Source organism: Aristolochia californica, unplaced genomic scaffold (assembly GCF_029961685.1).
Source record: "Aristolochia californica isolate CCGP_79_NKW_82.1479 unplaced genomic scaffold, dmAriCali1.0.hap1 SCAF_9, whole genome shotgun sequence".
Lineage (NCBI taxonomy): Eukaryota > Viridiplantae > Streptophyta > Magnoliopsida > Piperales > Aristolochiaceae > Aristolochia > Aristolochia californica.
Genome location: NW_027182290.1, coordinates 34,297,701 through 34,313,661, shown reverse-complemented (window position 1 = coordinate 34,313,661; position 15,961 = coordinate 34,297,701). Strand labels below are relative to the sequence as shown.

The 15,961-nt window shown below is 39.8% G+C and overlaps 3 protein-coding genes across 9 annotated transcripts; 2 read left to right on the top strand and 1 right to left on the bottom strand.

Annotated features, from left to right (window-relative positions):
* Positions 1–2,253: 2,253 nt before the first annotated feature.
* LOC137941138 (uncharacterized) lies at positions 2,254–4,552 on the top strand. 5 transcript variants are annotated; one of them, XM_068786422.1, is made up of 4 exons: positions 2,254–2,371; positions 3,360–3,538; positions 3,638–3,701; positions 3,822–4,552. In XM_068786422.1, the coding sequence occupies exons 2-4, from the start codon at positions 3,378–3,380 to the stop codon at positions 4,116–4,118; spliced, it is 522 nt and encodes a 173-aa protein (XP_068642523.1). In that variant the 5' UTR covers positions 2,254–2,371; positions 3,360–3,377; the 3' UTR covers positions 4,119–4,552. The 5 variants fall into 5 exon arrangements, with proteins under 5 accessions (XP_068642523.1, XP_068642522.1, XP_068642524.1 ...); XM_068786421.1 differs by having other exon boundaries at positions 3,347–3,538; XM_068786423.1 differs by lacking the exon at positions 2,254–2,371 and adding an exon at positions 2,394–2,716 and having other exon boundaries at positions 3,402–3,538.
* Positions 4,553–7,564: 3,012 nt separating this feature from the next.
* LOC137940972 (grpE protein homolog 2, mitochondrial-like) lies at positions 7,565–11,493 on the top strand. Of its 3 annotated transcripts, none has more exons than XM_068786124.1 (6): positions 7,566–7,820; positions 8,530–8,671; positions 8,849–9,036; positions 9,118–9,285; positions 10,394–10,522; positions 11,082–11,493. In XM_068786124.1, exons 1-6 carry the CDS (start codon positions 7,677–7,679, stop codon positions 11,184–11,186), a joined length of 876 nt encoding a protein of 291 aa, XP_068642225.1. In that variant the 5' UTR covers positions 7,566–7,676; the 3' UTR covers positions 11,187–11,493. The 3 variants fall into 3 exon arrangements, with proteins under 3 accessions (XP_068642222.1, XP_068642225.1, XP_068642223.1); XM_068786122.1 differs by having other exon boundaries at positions 8,530–8,761; XM_068786121.1 differs by having other exon boundaries at positions 7,565–7,820; positions 8,530–9,036.
* Positions 11,494–13,889: 2,396 nt separating this feature from the next.
* Positions 13,890–15,154, bottom strand: LOC137940541 (ribulose bisphosphate carboxylase small subunit, chloroplastic 5-like). Its single transcript, XM_068785661.1, has 3 exons — positions 14,826–15,154; positions 14,480–14,611; positions 13,890–14,366 (listed from the first exon to the last, which is right to left on the bottom strand). The coding sequence occupies exons 1-3, from the start codon at positions 14,994–14,996 to the stop codon at positions 14,130–14,132; spliced, it is 540 nt and encodes a 179-aa protein (XP_068641762.1). The 5' UTR covers positions 14,997–15,154; the 3' UTR covers positions 13,890–14,129.
* Between the last annotated feature and the right edge of the window lie 807 nt (positions 15,155–15,961).

Here is a 15,961-nt window from a genome sequence, read left to right as displayed (position 1 = left end):
AAATTCAGGTCTCGTCCCATCTTCGTCTGGATACTATAGTCTCTTCCGTTGGCTCGTATGTATGAACTGGATAACAATTTGTCACTCTGAACTACCTCCCTCTTCGCTGACATTCTGTTTTTTACCATTACTATTTTCCCTCTTTTTCATTCCTTTTGTCTTGTGTATAGGGTCACAGTTTCACGGGGAACCCGACTAGGCCCTACCCCAACCTAACTTTAAGGCTCTTGATTGTTACACTAAAGGTGCATACAGAAATTTACAATAAGCATTTAGACGTTCTTAATATACGTATGATTCAATTCAACATACGGTTTGTTTCCTACGTGCAAGACACTATCGAAAGTGAATTATTCTCAACTAATGCAGCCGCTGCTAAAACGTGTTTAACCGGGGTGGCCTTTATGAAAATATGAAGACTTTTTGTGGCTCAATGGAAGATATCTCATTAGCCTGGGAGAGTCCTTTTAAGGGCTCGTAATTTAGAAGTTATAAAAAGGGAGCTTTGGACTTTTTAATCATAAAGGCAGAACTTTTACAAAGAATCGAGCAATTTAATTGTATGGTCTTTCATAAATTCTGAATCTTTTAATTTTTGTTACTTTATCCCTTGATACTCTCTACGTATTCGATGCCATAACACATAAATTCATTAACTAATTACTGTAAGGAGGTCCAACCTTTTTAAATTGTAGAACGCTTATGGCCCCCGCGTCGTATTTGACTTGCCATTGATTACTGACATCTGAAAAGACCACCATAAAAATTGATTTTTAAAAAAAAAAGCGACCTGATTCCGACCAATATTCAACGCCTGCTAATATATATATATATACTTTTGTTCCACTTCCACATACTGCTTCAGACTCGCTACATAATACTTTGTTAATAACGACAATAATACGTGCAGGGGTACAACTAGAGTGTCCCGACTCCCGTGAATAAAAATAACCGCCTCCGACTCGAGCCCGACCCATCCGGTTCCGTTGAGTTATTTAACTCCGTCAATTATCGCTTGCTTACCGTCAATTATCGCTTGCTTTCATCAGCCCCTTGGATACAGCCCCTTGGATACAGCCCCTTGGATACAGCACAAGAGCTAAGGACTACAGAACGTCGTCGCACGTGATAGAGTTGAGCCGAGCCGGTCCTTTCAGCGGAAATCCCGGTGAATCGGTTTACAGCAGACGAGGCAATGCCATCAGCGACCTTATTTATCGATGCTGGGCCCCGCAGTGGTGGACAACCAGCTTCATAACTTAGGGCATGTGCGAATGTGCCCCCACCCCGCAGTGGCCAGCCTGTAATTGGCTAATGGCGTAATTACTATGCAGTAGAAAATAAATAGGAGAGAAGATAAAAAGTATGAAAAAATACATGGACGTGGGGAGGGTCGCGTGTTCGAATCTCACGCCCTTCTAGAAATAGAAGATGCCGCTCGCATGATGGAATCTCAGGCGTTGGTTGGCCTTGATTTTTGCTCATTTAAAATAATTTAAGATATTTTTCGAACCAAGGAACAGAAAAGAAAGGAAAATGAAAAAGTGTTTTTTAAACTGATGCGTCGCTTTCGTCTCCTATGGGTTTCGCATCTTCTACGCACGCAACTAGTAGAACGTCCTTTTCGTAACGTCTTGCAAGTTGCTACTAACGGGCGCCTAGTGCGTATCACCCCTACTTACTGTCCAAATAACGTGCATTGCCACTATCTTTTATTTAATATGCTCTATTTATCACGACAGCAGAGCAGCTCAACTGGTGTTCTTTGTCGGCCCTTCCGATTGCCCAATCGCCTGCCACGACGTCGTCTGATTCAAATTTCAGGCGGGCCCTACTACCTCAAGAAGCGTTGATGTAAAAGCTTATTCATCTCCTCAAGAAGAGGCTTCCCCCAAAAAAAATCATTCCTGCTTTGGAACAAACATTAAATGAAATTGACCGACTTTGCTCAATCCAAATACATACAAACAAAATGTAAAATACAAGTAGCTATGGATTTCGTATATGCCATTATTGCCGAGAGGAGGTGTGATAAACTAGGACATGACTGGTATTCTCGTTACAACTGGTTTAAAGGGTATAAGGAGAAACCAAGTCAGCGAGGCACATGCGGTTCTATCTTTTTTTTTGGAAAAAAACAGAAAGTCTCGTGGATCCGATTGAGAATCCAGAGTCTTTGTTTTGCGTTCTTGATTAAAACGGAAATAAACGAAAGGTGCAAAAGAAAAACTTGTGGACGGCAATGGCCCTGGCGGGAGGGGATCAGAGTCCGGAGTCGCGAGTTTATCTGCTCGCTGACCATCCGGTATCATTCAAGCATTTATTGAAATCCCCTCTTCCCCCTCCATTTGTTTCGCCACTTTCCCACAAGGCAAGTAATTTTCTTGTTGTGGGATTTCTTCTTCTTTGTTCGGTTTCCTTTTGATGTTTTATTCAGACTTTAAGAGTTTAGAATATCGTTTTTTAAGGGCGCTAAACCGATGTGCCTTTTAGCAGGCCGCACCGCCTCCGTGATGTATTAAAATATTTTAAACTCAATTTATTTGGTTCGGCTTTCTTTCATCCGAGGCAGCTTCCTCTCATCTTTCTCTCTCTATAAATATCACCTATGGCCTTCATCTCGTCTCCTTTCTCTCTACCTGCTTCTCGTTAGTTTCTTCTTTTTATTTTTCTTGGGTCGATTCTCCACCCAGGCGGAGAGAGATTGGTGGCTCAGGTAAGAGTTTTATTCCTTCTTCCTTGGGTTCCCTGTTTCTCCCTAAGACCAGGGATTCACGCTATGGTTTTCAAATTCTGTCCCTTCTACAGTTTCCTTCACGTTGTTTTTCTTCCGAGCTGCTTCTCTGGAGAATTTCAGGAAAAAAAATCGGGATCATGCCGCGCAGAAGTTTTTTACCCTCTGCCTTCTCGTACCTTGAATTTCTGTGTGCTGTTTTAATTTATTCCCCTTACCCTAGGCCTGGTTGTTTGTGCCTGATGCTTCTCAAAGCTGGATCTTGTTAGAATTTTCGCTTTGCAAATTACAGAGTTTTACGGCTTGCTTTTCCTTCAACTCGTGTATCTTGCTTCTCTCTTTTTTCCTTTTTTTTCTTTTTTCTGTATTGAATTTAGCTGGTATTGGCTCTCTCATGTTCCTGTGGGTTTCTGATCTTTTTCTCAAAAGTTTGCTGATTTTCTTTTCTTTCTCCCCCTTGGGATAGATCTGAGCTTTTATTTATTCAGATCTGGCGTGAACATGTTCAGATCTGACAAACTTTGACTTTAATCTATCCAATGTTTTGTTTGAAAGTCTAGCGGTGCCGTACAAGTTAAAGATTTTTAATTTTTTCATATCTAATTTTTCCAGGCATTATCTGCAGATTTGCAAAATTGTAAATATGAATCACTGCGCTTTTCAACAGACCGCCTTCGCTGCCTGCGACGAGATGAGGAGCTCAGTCTCCATATCCGATCGCAAAGATTCTCTTTACTGCCCGAAGCCTCGCCGCCTTGGCCTTTCCGTCAACGATTCCGTCCGGCCTCTAAGATGGCATCTAAGGTAGTCATTTCCTCTGCCTTTTTTTGGTTCTACTTGATGCGTACGAACTTTGTTATTCTTATTAAGACAAACTGATTTTTTTTTTTTATGAATTTTCAGTCATCAAGGGGAGCTGTGTGAATCCAAAGCTGGAAACGAGCTTCTTGATCTAATTATTTCAAAAGTATGTCTTTGTTTTTATATCAAAACGAGCTTCTCGATTCCCTTGTTCTCTACTTCAATGTTTTTTTTAAAAAAAACAAACAACAAATGAGATGTTAAACTGCTCATATGAATTTGACAGGGCGGTAGTAACGGCGTGGATCACTCCCTGACTCAGCTTGCTTCGTCCCCACCTTTTTTCTGTGGGTCCCCGCCAAGCAGGGCTGCTAACCCCTTGGTCCACGATGCGCGTTTCGGGGAAGAGAAGCCGGGGACGCTTGCGCCTGCAGCGCTATCAGGAGGCTTGCCATCGTCTCCATCGACGGCGAGGAAAGGCTGTGTTCGTTCGAAATTCGGGCACAAGCCCGCCGTCCGAGTCGAGGGTTTTGATTGCCTCGACAGAGATCGTCGGAATTGTAGCATCCCGGCTGTCGCTTAAAACTAACGCTGGAGTGCCTGTAAAAAAGATTTTCAGAGAGTCGGCTGATACGAAATTATAACACCTGAGAAGTGGAGTTAATTCGAGGAGCTTTTTAGGGGAGCAGAAAACGTGTTCTTTACTGTGAATATACTGAGTTGTTTTGTTCTTACAGGGTATCTGTGTAAATTTGGATTTTGAATAAAGAGGAGAAACCCTCTGCTCTTAGTTTTACCCTCTGCCCTTATTTATTTAGTTTTCGTTATTTGGGGGATCTGAGGTTGTAAGAGAGTTCTGTTGTACTTTAGGAAGAGCTCGGGGTTTCGGATTTTTTTTTTTTGGGTCATCTGAGAAAAATCTGTACAGAGTGTATCGGGGTTGGCGCGAGGTATGTGTCTGTAAATATTTGGTTTGATATCGGAAATATGGAGGTTCGTTGTCTTTTTACCTATTTATGCATCGGATGCATGAAACATGATTTGAGTTCTGTCAGAAAGGACTCGTAAGCATTATTGTTTTTTTTCAATCTCTTTCTTCGGTTGGAGACGGCAAAGATTGACCGATCGTGGGCAATTGAAAATTTGTTCAGCCACGTGACAAGATATTATTTATTTTACCGCCTATATAAAATGTCAAAATCAATTACTGATTAGATGAATTTGGTAATTGATACAGATTCTGCCTTTGAGTAAATATTTTCGTAGGTTTAATTCTGATCAAAATAAATAATAAAAAAGCGTTGGTCGTTTTTGCTGGTTGTTCTATGGATTACTTGGTTATCTCCTCTGTTACAGTGTAATCGTTTTCTTAAACGCCAAATGTGCCGTATGCTTGCTTATTACTAGAATCAATCCCATCGTTAGCATTTGGTGTTTCATGTGGTCTTTGAGAGTCTTACCCAATTCCTAAATCATTAGTATCGGGAGATACGACGAGAACCAATCGACATCTGCGGGAAACCATTTCACTTGCTCCGTACTGGGAGTACGGTGGGCACTGGAGTTAAAAGAGTTCAATGCTCCATGGTGAACACGGAGAACCTACGTCACACAGACTTGGTCATGGTTAGCCAGACCATTTCAATTTTCTGGAGGGGTCCATGTTTAGAGGTGTGAACCCTTGTCGATTCTCCAACGACCAAAGCATCTTCCTTCTTCTTGCTTATTGGATATGTGAAGCCGTATAGCGTTTCTACTCTTTTCGCACTCACCCCTTAACTATCTGATCTAGGTATTCGATTAGACGCAGCGCGTGGGAGACCTCCACTTACTCACATGCGAGAGACAAAGTATCGGTTGAATTGATGAAAACGTTTAATTAACGTTCACTCCATGGCTCCTTCTCCTCGTACTACTAATTCACTACCGTAGGTCTGATAGCTACCAAGTTATAGAATATTCTGCTACAATCGTGTTATAGATTCATACATGTGCGAGTAGTTAGTCATTAGTGGGCTCACATGACTTGGCGAGAATGATGTACGGAAAAAAAAAGTATTTTAAAGGCCTCGTCAAGATGTGCGGGGAGGTAGAAACGCTGCTTCTCCTGATAACACTAGGATGAGGAGGAGCGAGTGGGAACGGTCGTCGATCCGATCAGCACGTTCTAAGGGCTTGTCTCTGTTCTCTGTTTTTTAATTAAATAATTTATCTCTTTGAATTGACAGATTCTCGTATTATTTCAGAAATTATCATTAAAAATCGAAGCGTCCATCTTAGGGAGCGTCGCTACTTTTTCGTTTGACAGTTTGACTCAGAAAAGGTATTCAGTCTTTCACTATTCAGCTCTGTCGCCAGTTATTTCGACTTTATTTTTCTGATATGACGGATATTAACGAGGAGCCGTCCCGTACTCTTGTACCATTCGACCACTCTGCCGGCTGGCAGCAAGCTTTGTCTGTGGCTAGGTGCATGCATGTCTCATCTTTATCATTATCACAGAAGAGTGACATTCTAACGAGCTTTTAAATTATTAACCTTTTCATTTGGTTTTGCTTTTCTTTTACACAAGTACTTCAAAAATGAACCGTCTGAACTCTGAAGTAGTATCCGCCTGGGAGATACGTCTTGCATATAGCCCCATACGTCTCGAATTTTGGACATCCGAGACATTCCGTATCAGGCGATACAGGCCGATTCAAGGCGATGTCAGCCATTACCACCCCATACTTTTATTGGATTTTGGGATAGCCGATACGAAAGGGCCACCAGTGGTCTGAACAGGGAAGTGGAGCAACCACAAAGTTCAACCGCATCGAGCACCTCGCAGTGATGATTTGACTTTGACGTGAGGTCCACTGCATCCTTTTCAGTCTGCTTGAGATCGAAGAATGTTGTTTGTCATAAGAGGTTAATCACTTAAAGTCTCCCTAGTTTGATATCGAACCACTTACTGTATGGGGGCCACCTTGAAGTTGTTCACATGGTTTTCGGTGTTCGAGGGGCGAAACATCTTGGGAGACTTTGTATGCTATCAATATATAAAGGACTTTTGCATACCCCTACCCAAATATAAAGTTATGTCACTCTGTTTATATATGATTTACACTACAAATGTTGTCTTTACTAGCAATAAAAAAATACATTTAACTTAAGTCTTCTTAAAAATATTATATAAAGAGATATTTATTCGTATATATTACATAGGACTAAATTAAAAATTATAAAAATTATGCATCTTCTAATCATGTTTATTTTATTCAATGGATAGTATGCAAACAAATGAATAAATATAATTCATAAATTGATTAATTAGGTAACTCTTTCCCGCCTCTACCAGCATTTAACTAGGGGTGGGAAATGTGTTTTTTTCTTCTTCTCACGACTACATAATGATAAATGATAAATTATAAACCTACACTTTTTATTCATATTTATTATAATAAAATATCCAAAAAATATACAAATTAGTAAAACCACTAATTATTATTTAATTGGGGTGGCCAATGGGCATGGGTTTTTTCACTCACCCGATTTAGGCAGGCATGTGAAAAACATGGGTTCGGGATGGAGATAAGTTTCCCTTATGTCGATTTGTAGAAACCTGCCTAAAGGATTTATTACAAAGTTTCCATAATTGTTTTAAAAATATTTTATACTATTTTAAAAAGGAGATTTTATTTCAAATATAGTGTTTAAAAAGCTACAAAATTTAAATATCACTTAAATTATTGTAGATTTTAATTAATTTAATTAATTTGTACAATGTAAAATTTAAAATAAAATAAATCATAATTCATTAGTCATAAGCTAATACGGGAATGGGAACAAATACAAGAATAAAACCAGGAAAAGGTTGGAGCGTAAGAAAACCGGGTTTTTTAAAGGGTTTCTGCCTTGCATAGGAGAGTTCGGATTTTCAAAAACCGATCTGAACACTACTGACCCGAACCCACCACCCTAGCCCTAACGTAATTAGTTATAGCAAAGTACGGTCGCTAATTGCCCTGCTAGGAGGCAACTCTTGGCAGTCCAGACGTTCAGGTTCCATCAGTGTATAAGAAAGCCCATCCCTTTTTCATCTGCCGACTTTGGTTTCTCTCGACCCTTCTGCCATTCCTACTTGCCCTTGAAGACGACGATGGCTTCTAGGGTTTTCTCTAGGTTTTCAAGGCGCGGTGTCGGTCAATTTCGACTTTTGGCTACTTCTGTTCGATCGCAATTGCTTCCTAATCTCTCGAACGAGTCCAAATATTTATTTGAGTCCTCAAATATTTTCTGCCAGGTTTGTCTGATCAATTCTTCTTTCCTCATCTTTCTTGTCTATTTGATATTCAAAGGTTGGCATTTTGTTGTTCGCTCGTTTATTTTGCTCATATGGACGCAGTTCTGAAACTCTCAGCCAAGGGGTTGTATGTTAGGGTCGACAGAACTGCTTTTCACTATTTTCTGAATTTAAAGTTGAATGCTTGTATTAGAGGGATTCGAATTTCTTCTCCATTGACAGAATAAGTTGACAACGAAATGAGTGATACATGGCTTTCAGCAAGGTAGGGTTTAGGGTTTATGAGAATCTTCTTTACTCGCAGCTTCTAACGAACTGGAGAGGTATCCCTTCAGTTTTTAGTCATTATCGGATAAGTGTCCAGTTTTTCTTTTTTTCTTGGGGTCACCACATGGCCTGGAGATTGAGTTACATAGGCTATTTTTAACCGACTTTAATGGAACTGACTGTAAAAATTGAAGCACTCAAGACTGTTTACTTCTGCTCTAGTTTTGTGCGTGGTTATCGTCGATTCCTTCCTTAGCAAGATTAGTAGTCTTATCATTTTTTTTGAGTTTTTTATAATTCTTTGTGCTTTCTTGCAAGGTATAATACAATCTATTTATGAGGTTTATGTGGTACTCTAATTTCTAACGTTATTTTGTTTGCAGTATTTAGTGGTCTTATTGACGTTGTATTTTTCTATGTCATATTTTCTACTCTGTGGCAGCGGGCTCCATTACAGTTGAGTCAGTTACATCGTTCATATATTGGAAGAACCATTCAGGGATTTAGGTTCTCCTCCTCTGTGTCACCACAAACATCCGATAAAGTACTAAACCATTCTGCAGATGAACAAGTGACAGAAAGTGGTAAGATTTCTGACAACAATTCTCAAGGTGAGAAAAACACTGACCCAGTTAGTGGAGCTCCTGAAGCTCAAGAGCAAGTGGAAGAGTCAGGTTCGAAAGCAGAGCCCGAACATTCCAAGACTCGGTCTGCTAAGAAGAGGAGAGGTAGTCCTAAACGAACTGCATTTTCTGATTCAGATAAGGAGGAGGATCTCTCTGTTGATGATCTCGTGAAACTAGTTGTCGAGAAGGAAGAGTTACTGAAAGCCAAACAAAAGGAGGTGGAACTAATGAAGGACAAAGCTCTACGTAGCTATGCGGAGATGGAAAATGTCATAGAGCGGACTAAACGTGAATCAGAGAACTTAAAAAAATTCGCTATACAGGTATGTTTGTTATGATAATTTCTCTTTACTTCATTATCCTTCTATAGTTATAATCTAAGATACATTCAAATGCTTTTGCAGAGCTTTGCCAAGAGCTTTCTGGATGTTGCAGACAATCTTAGTAGGGCTTCTTCTGTTGGTAAGGATAGCTTGCCAAAAGTTGAGCAATCGACAGATCCAGCTGAAGGTGCACGCCGTCTTAAAGAACTTCTGGAGGGTGTTGAAATGACAGTGAAACAGCTTACAGAGGTAATTACACTTTAGTGAATCTGTTCTATTATATTTTGGAAAGTCAAATGTGAAAATCAGTTAAATGACAAAGTCTTAAGTCAAAAAAGAATTACAGATTGTTCAGAAAAACCAAAAGAAGATTCCAGTGTACAAGTTCTAACAAAATTTCTTTATTTCCATGATAACTGTCCTTCTTTCCAGAAAAGGGTGATTAATGCTTTTCAATTCTTTGATCTTTTCATGATAACTTCTTGCATTCTTCAAATGCATTATAGGAGAGACCTATATCAAGTTGGATTGTTGTCTAAAAAGTCTTTTTTCTTTATATGTACTAAACACACACCCTATTCTCTGTTAAGATGTTCCTTGTTCAATAGCAGAGATTTTCTAAATTTAGGAAAAGGCAAACATGTTATTACTCTATTGAAAAATGGGTCTACCACAAATTAAGCATTGTAGAGTTTGCCTGCTGAATCAGGATGTCCCCTTTCATTTTGACAAATGGGTTCTCGAAGCCCTCGCATGGAGGCTCATTTTCATTCATTCATCCTTCCATCCATCATCCATTCAAGGTTGCTTTAACCATTGATTGATGGTATAAGCCAGTTGCCAAAAGTGAAGCCATCTTCCCGGCCAAAGAGATGGTTGTTTAAGCTGGTGCTTCTGCGGCAGCTGCAGCTGAAACTATCCTTGTAAATTTTCCAGAAATAAAAGCTTGAAGTTTAAAATAGAAGTCGATCTTGACAGTTAACTCATGTGATTTATATGGAACTCTGCTGCCATCAAATCCAACACCTTGCTGTATACTTCCACTATCCAAAAGTAGATCTACTCAATATTCCAAATTCCTTAACATCTTAGGCCTGAATGAATGGCGCAATCATTTTATCTGGCTCTGACCCAGATTTCTGAGGTTAGATATGGAAGAAGACATGAAGCTCTTGTGTGGAAAAGAAAATCTTTGTACATTTTTAAGCATTTGTGACTCGAGAACAATTGATCATTCTTTGCCTCTACTTTTGCATGATACAATCATTCTCTTATTTTCTCTCTCATTTTTTTTCCATGTTTAGATATCTTCTCACTCGTTGTCATCAATTGGCCTTGTATAATTTTGTTTGTTTAGGTTTTCAAAAAGTTTGGTGTGGAGAAATATGATCCTCTGGATGAGCTCTTTGATCCAAATAGACATCACGCTGTGGTTCAAATACCAGATCCTTCAAAGCCGCCAGGCACTGTGGCAGCTGTAATAAAGGTATTTCTTCTACCAAATGTGACTTAGGTCAAGTGTAATGCAAACTTTTTTTTTTTGGGTTGGTCGGTGGGGTTGGGGGGTGACTGGCTATGTTATGGTTTTGCAAAGCCTGATTTAAACCTTTGCAACTTAACCCTGACATGTCACTGCCTGATCTGATAACCGGCATAGGTCTATTTCTCATTTTAACTCTGGAAATTTTAACCATTCATTTAGTAGCCAGAGGTGTCTATCACAACGAAAATCTAGGTCTACAGACTATGGACTGGAATTTTATTTGTATGGTTTTTTATCATCTGATTGCGGGATGGATTGAAAGGCATAAGAAAACAGTATGAGGAGAGCGAAGCTATCTTTCACTGGTTAGATGCTGTAAACACAGGAAACGTCTCTCAGTATGACTACGGCTCACATATGTTCATTTATTATCCACTCTTGCTACCCAAGCTGCTCTCCCCTTTTTCCCTTTCATTTTTTCTTCTAGGTGTAGTAATACAATGCTATTGGATTGCTCATCTTCAACTGGCGATTTTATCTTATTTGCTCAATATGGTTGCAGACTGGATACACGCTACATGATCGTATTATTCGGCCAGCTGAAGTCGTCGTTGTGAGTCAACCAGATCAGGCCGAAAACGAGAGCAAGCAAAGTCCTGCGGCATGAAACATAAACTTTGTGCGTGCAAGCGAGGAATGCACGTTCTTTTACTTCAGGGAAGATTGTACATTTTTGTGAGCAGAGTGATGAGAGAGTATTCGTCCGCCTGGAATAAATGCAAGACGTCTCTATTTGGTACGGGAGAACAATTTTTTTTTACTCTAATTGTATTGCTATAAGTTGTAGCAGTGGTAGATGTGCGATAAGAGAGATGAATCCGCCTTCTGAAAACTAATTATATTTGCTCGACTAACATTAGTTTTATCAAATCTTTCCCCCAAGTGTGATAGTATGCTCTTCGGCTGGATTCAGATATTAGTGTTTTTATTTGTTCATTCAGATACTTGGGTTAACTCATTGCTCTCGGCCATATGGCTCCTAGCAATAGTTGCTTCCGATAAGGTTACATGAAAGCGTTGGTTGTAAAACGAGTACGTCGCATCAGTTGAGGGACGAGGAATGTCAAAACTTGTTAATATCTACAAGAAGGTATCCCGGTCATCAGGAGGCATTGCTTTAGTTAATCAAGGTACAATATTTGTGACCAACTCTGCAGCAAAGTTCCAGTTCCTCGCTTGTACTGTAATTTCAGCGGAGGATGCTCAAACTGATCCCATTACAGTGCTTATGTTGCAAGAACAAGTCGAACCATTCGTAATATTATATGCCTATTTATATGTCACAGTTCCGTCATCAGATTATGTGTTCGGAAAGCTCATTTTCGGCAGAAATGCACGATCCGTTATCAGTCGATCGTTGGCTACATGACACATCGTTCTTGATTATGGGATTACGATTTACGACGTCAGGGTCATGACCTACTTGATGAATAGAAGCTCTAGAATACAATTAGAGTTTCTACCAAAGCCTCTATGGGACCTCAAGAACTTCTGCTGAAAACTCTTTTGCTTTCGTTCTTTAATCGGGAGTAAGGGGTGTTAGGTTGAGGAAGATGGAAACTTACAATGTTATTTCCCGAGTCATTCAGGGAGCTCTCATGTAGTAGAGGACGTTTTGGCTCCCCTATACGTTTCCCTGTAGGCTATGGATTAGCTAGATCAGTAGCCAATCCGAATTTTTGGATGGTTCCATGCTCATGCTGCCTCTCAAAAGTTCAGATTTCAGATTTGCTAGTATGTGTCCTTAGTAATGGGACTGGTTTTTTTTTTTTTCCGTCATAAAGAATGGATGAACAAAATCTATTTATACAGAGAAATGGATGCTTAGATTTCCTACTCAGAGAGGGGAACCAGCCCTATGCTACTATATATTTTCATCTCGAAATTATTTTCAAATTTTAAGAATTAATAAAAAAATTATATTATAAAAATAAAATAGTTAAAAGTACTAATCTCTTTGTGGGAATTCCTCCTATACGTCAAGTTCACCTGTCATCTTTGACTACTCCTTGATGACAAATACCTTTTTCATAAGAAAGGGTAAAATTTATTTGATATCTACTTATATCTATTTATTCCAAGATTACTTAGCCTAAAGATGGTTGTAGTTTAATTGTACAAAATCTTATACAAAGTGTGGTACTTAATGACATTGCACAGGACTAGGTGCATAAAGTGAGACGTAACACGCCTAACACAAGTGCGGACAGTGGACAAATGCCTCACTATCATTAACATACTCTCAACCGAAATATTGTAGGGGTGTTTAGCCTCGATCTTAAAAATGGAATCAAGTTCGACTCCAAAATTTTTAAATGAGTTTGAGATTTAACCTACATTTAAAACTATAAAAATAAAAAATTTACAAAAATAAATAAAAGGAATATTGTGATGAACGTAGTACTATTGAACTACAAATTATCGCAAAGAAGTCTAAAATTTTGCAATGGAGCATACTAATATATAATAACCAACTTAATCAACCTAAAAGAAAGAGTAAATGTTTTTATCAATAGTGTTTATTCCATTGACAAACAACAACATTAGATGTTGAGGAACCCAAAAGGGTTGAGTTATTGATTGTCTTTGAGGTTTGAGGTAAATAAGAGCTAACTATCAACCAACTAAAGAGGGAATTAACAAGAATAATTAGAGTAAATGATTTTTTTTTCGTAAAAAAATCTATGCTAACAAATGGGCTCTTTCGTGAGTCAGTTTTGCTTTGTGCCACCCCTAATCATCTGGAACCAGATTGACCCCAAAACTGTTCTGTGTGGTTCTTGAAAAAGATTTGAAGTTATCTTTTTAACTGTTGTTGATCCTAAACTCAATTTCTCACCAGTTTCTCAAAAAAGTCATGGTTGCTGAGATTTTTTCACTTCCCAGACGGCCGTAAAACCGGAGTTTCTCTCGGCGATGCAGTAAAGCTGAGGTTTCCCTGTCAATCAGTTGGGCAATCGGCCATGAATGAGTTGGCGGAGGATCGCCTGCATTCATAATCTGTTAGTGAAACGGAACCCACTAGTTCTTTATGTAGCAGTGGGGGACTTGCTTCCCCACCCAGACCAGGCACAGCGTGTGTGGTGGTAGACAACTTCCTTATCTGATGTGGATAAGATGGCTATCAGCCTTCTAACTCGGAACCTTTAATATTATTATTTTTCCTCTTTAAAAAGGAGATATTTTTGTGATTGTGAGGAGAAAAAAGATAAGAGCCCAGAGCAGTGATTGATGAGGTTCACCATGTTCTCCGAGGGGCCAAAAAAGGCACAGACATGCTCAGCATAGAAGGATCGACATGCAAAAGATATCACCAAACTCCAATCATGTAGCACTAATATTTAAAAGTAAACGAGGCACAACTTATTATGTACCGGGAGGTTAAAATGTTCACCTCCACCAAAACTTGATGATCAGTTACAAACCATTTATGGCCATTCTCAAGCGTTGGAGATTGGAAAAACCAGAAACAAAAGATGGGAGAGAACAAATAAACAAAGACGGTACAAAAAAAAACACGGGAATAAGATCCTAGGAGGCAGCGCGTGACTTAGGTGGCAGGGTTGGGGGGCTTGTAGGCAATGAACGAGGAGCACTGGACCTGGCGGACGTTGTCGTAGGAGATGATCCTGGCATAGTAGTTGGGGTACTCCTTGTTGCACTCCTTCAGCTCCTTGACCACCAAACCCGCGTCGTTGCATCCGAACATGGGCAGCTTCCACATGGTCCAGTAGCGTCCGTCGTAGTACCCTGGGGATCTGTTGTTCTCACGGTACACGAATCCTACCTGTATTTTTCATCAAAACGCAACACGGAAATTAATAAATCCCCTGCTTCTTTATTAATTGGCTTAAAAATTCCTTCTCCGCCCGCCGAATGGAGAAGCTAGCGTAAGCATACCTTGCTGAATTCGATGGAAGGAATCCATCCCTCTCTTAGAAGGTACTCGACTTGCTTGAACAGTTGCTCGTCGGTGAGTTGTGGGAGGTAAGAGAGAGTCTCGAACTTCTTCAATCCCTCCGGTGGCCACACCTGCACGATCACATTTGAAAACGAGATGAGCAAATTCGTAAATGACTCCTGATGAACCCACTTCTTTTTCCTCCTCCTTGTAATTGTTGTTTTTTTCCTAAGTCCATCGATCTATCATCCATTAAGAAGAAGCCGCTGCTCCTGCCGCGTCCCCTTCTTCTTTGGGATGAAATTTTAAAAGCGAAGAGCCGCTTTCAGAAAATCCATAATATACCTGCATGCATTGAACCCTTCCCCCGTTGCTGGGGAGGTGGGACAAGTCGTTGTTGGCCTTGCGGGTGGTGGGTAAATTGGCAATCGACTTGAGGCCAGTGAAAGGAGCCACCCTGGTGGGTTGGGCGGGGGAAGCCACGGCAGCTGAAGAGAACATGATAGAGGAAGCCATTGCTTCTCCTTGCTACTTGCTTTGAGAGTACAGCACACCAGAAGCAAATCTCCTCTTATCTCTGAGTGGCCTTCCTCCTTTCGATCCTATTTGTAAACTCGAACTTCTCCTTATCCGACGACTCTCCTTGCGGGCAGTAGATCATGGGACGCCTGTGGTCTGGTAATGGGCATTACCACCATAACGACCACACATGATGGAGAAATTTGGATGACACTCTTATTGTTAGGCACCCTTCTCGGAGCGCCACGTGTCAGTTCATCTTATCTCATCCGACGACGGGAATGTGTGATGGAGCGTGGAGGTGAATGAATTTTATGAGTCCAGTTCTGGCCCTCTCTTTTGCCGATATTACCTTCTCTCAGCCGCTGCCGAAACGGTTTCGTGCCAACCTTGTTTCGTTCTTATCCAATGGAATGACTGAAAATCCCTCTAACTCTCCTCTCCAGTCTCCACCGGAGGACTCGAAAACTGAAACTGAATTCACTTTTCTCCTTCGTTCCCGTTCATTCTTTGTTCCCTAAAAAAGAGGTTTAGTAAAGGGGGGTTAGTCCCCCAAATGGATATATGAAGATCAAGTTCATGTCCAACATGAAGATCATGTCAGTCATGTACATGAAGATCATCTTCGTACTTGGTGTTAGTGTTGACGACTTCATGTGCACTGAAAAACAGATTTCAATGTTAGTATCCTAACCTGAGAAAAACATAAAAAACAAGAGAATCTCTAAACCTTTACAGTACACTTAATTATAACATAATTTTTAAACTCCAAATTAGGTAAAACAACCATTATTACTATACGAATAAATTATTTAATGTATAATTAAATATATTAATATATTTATTAATTGAATTAGATATTTTATTATGCATTAATATGGTAATTACATGAGCCAATGAAATACATACATGATTAATTATAAATAATAAATAAATAACGTTATAAATAACAAAAACGAAAG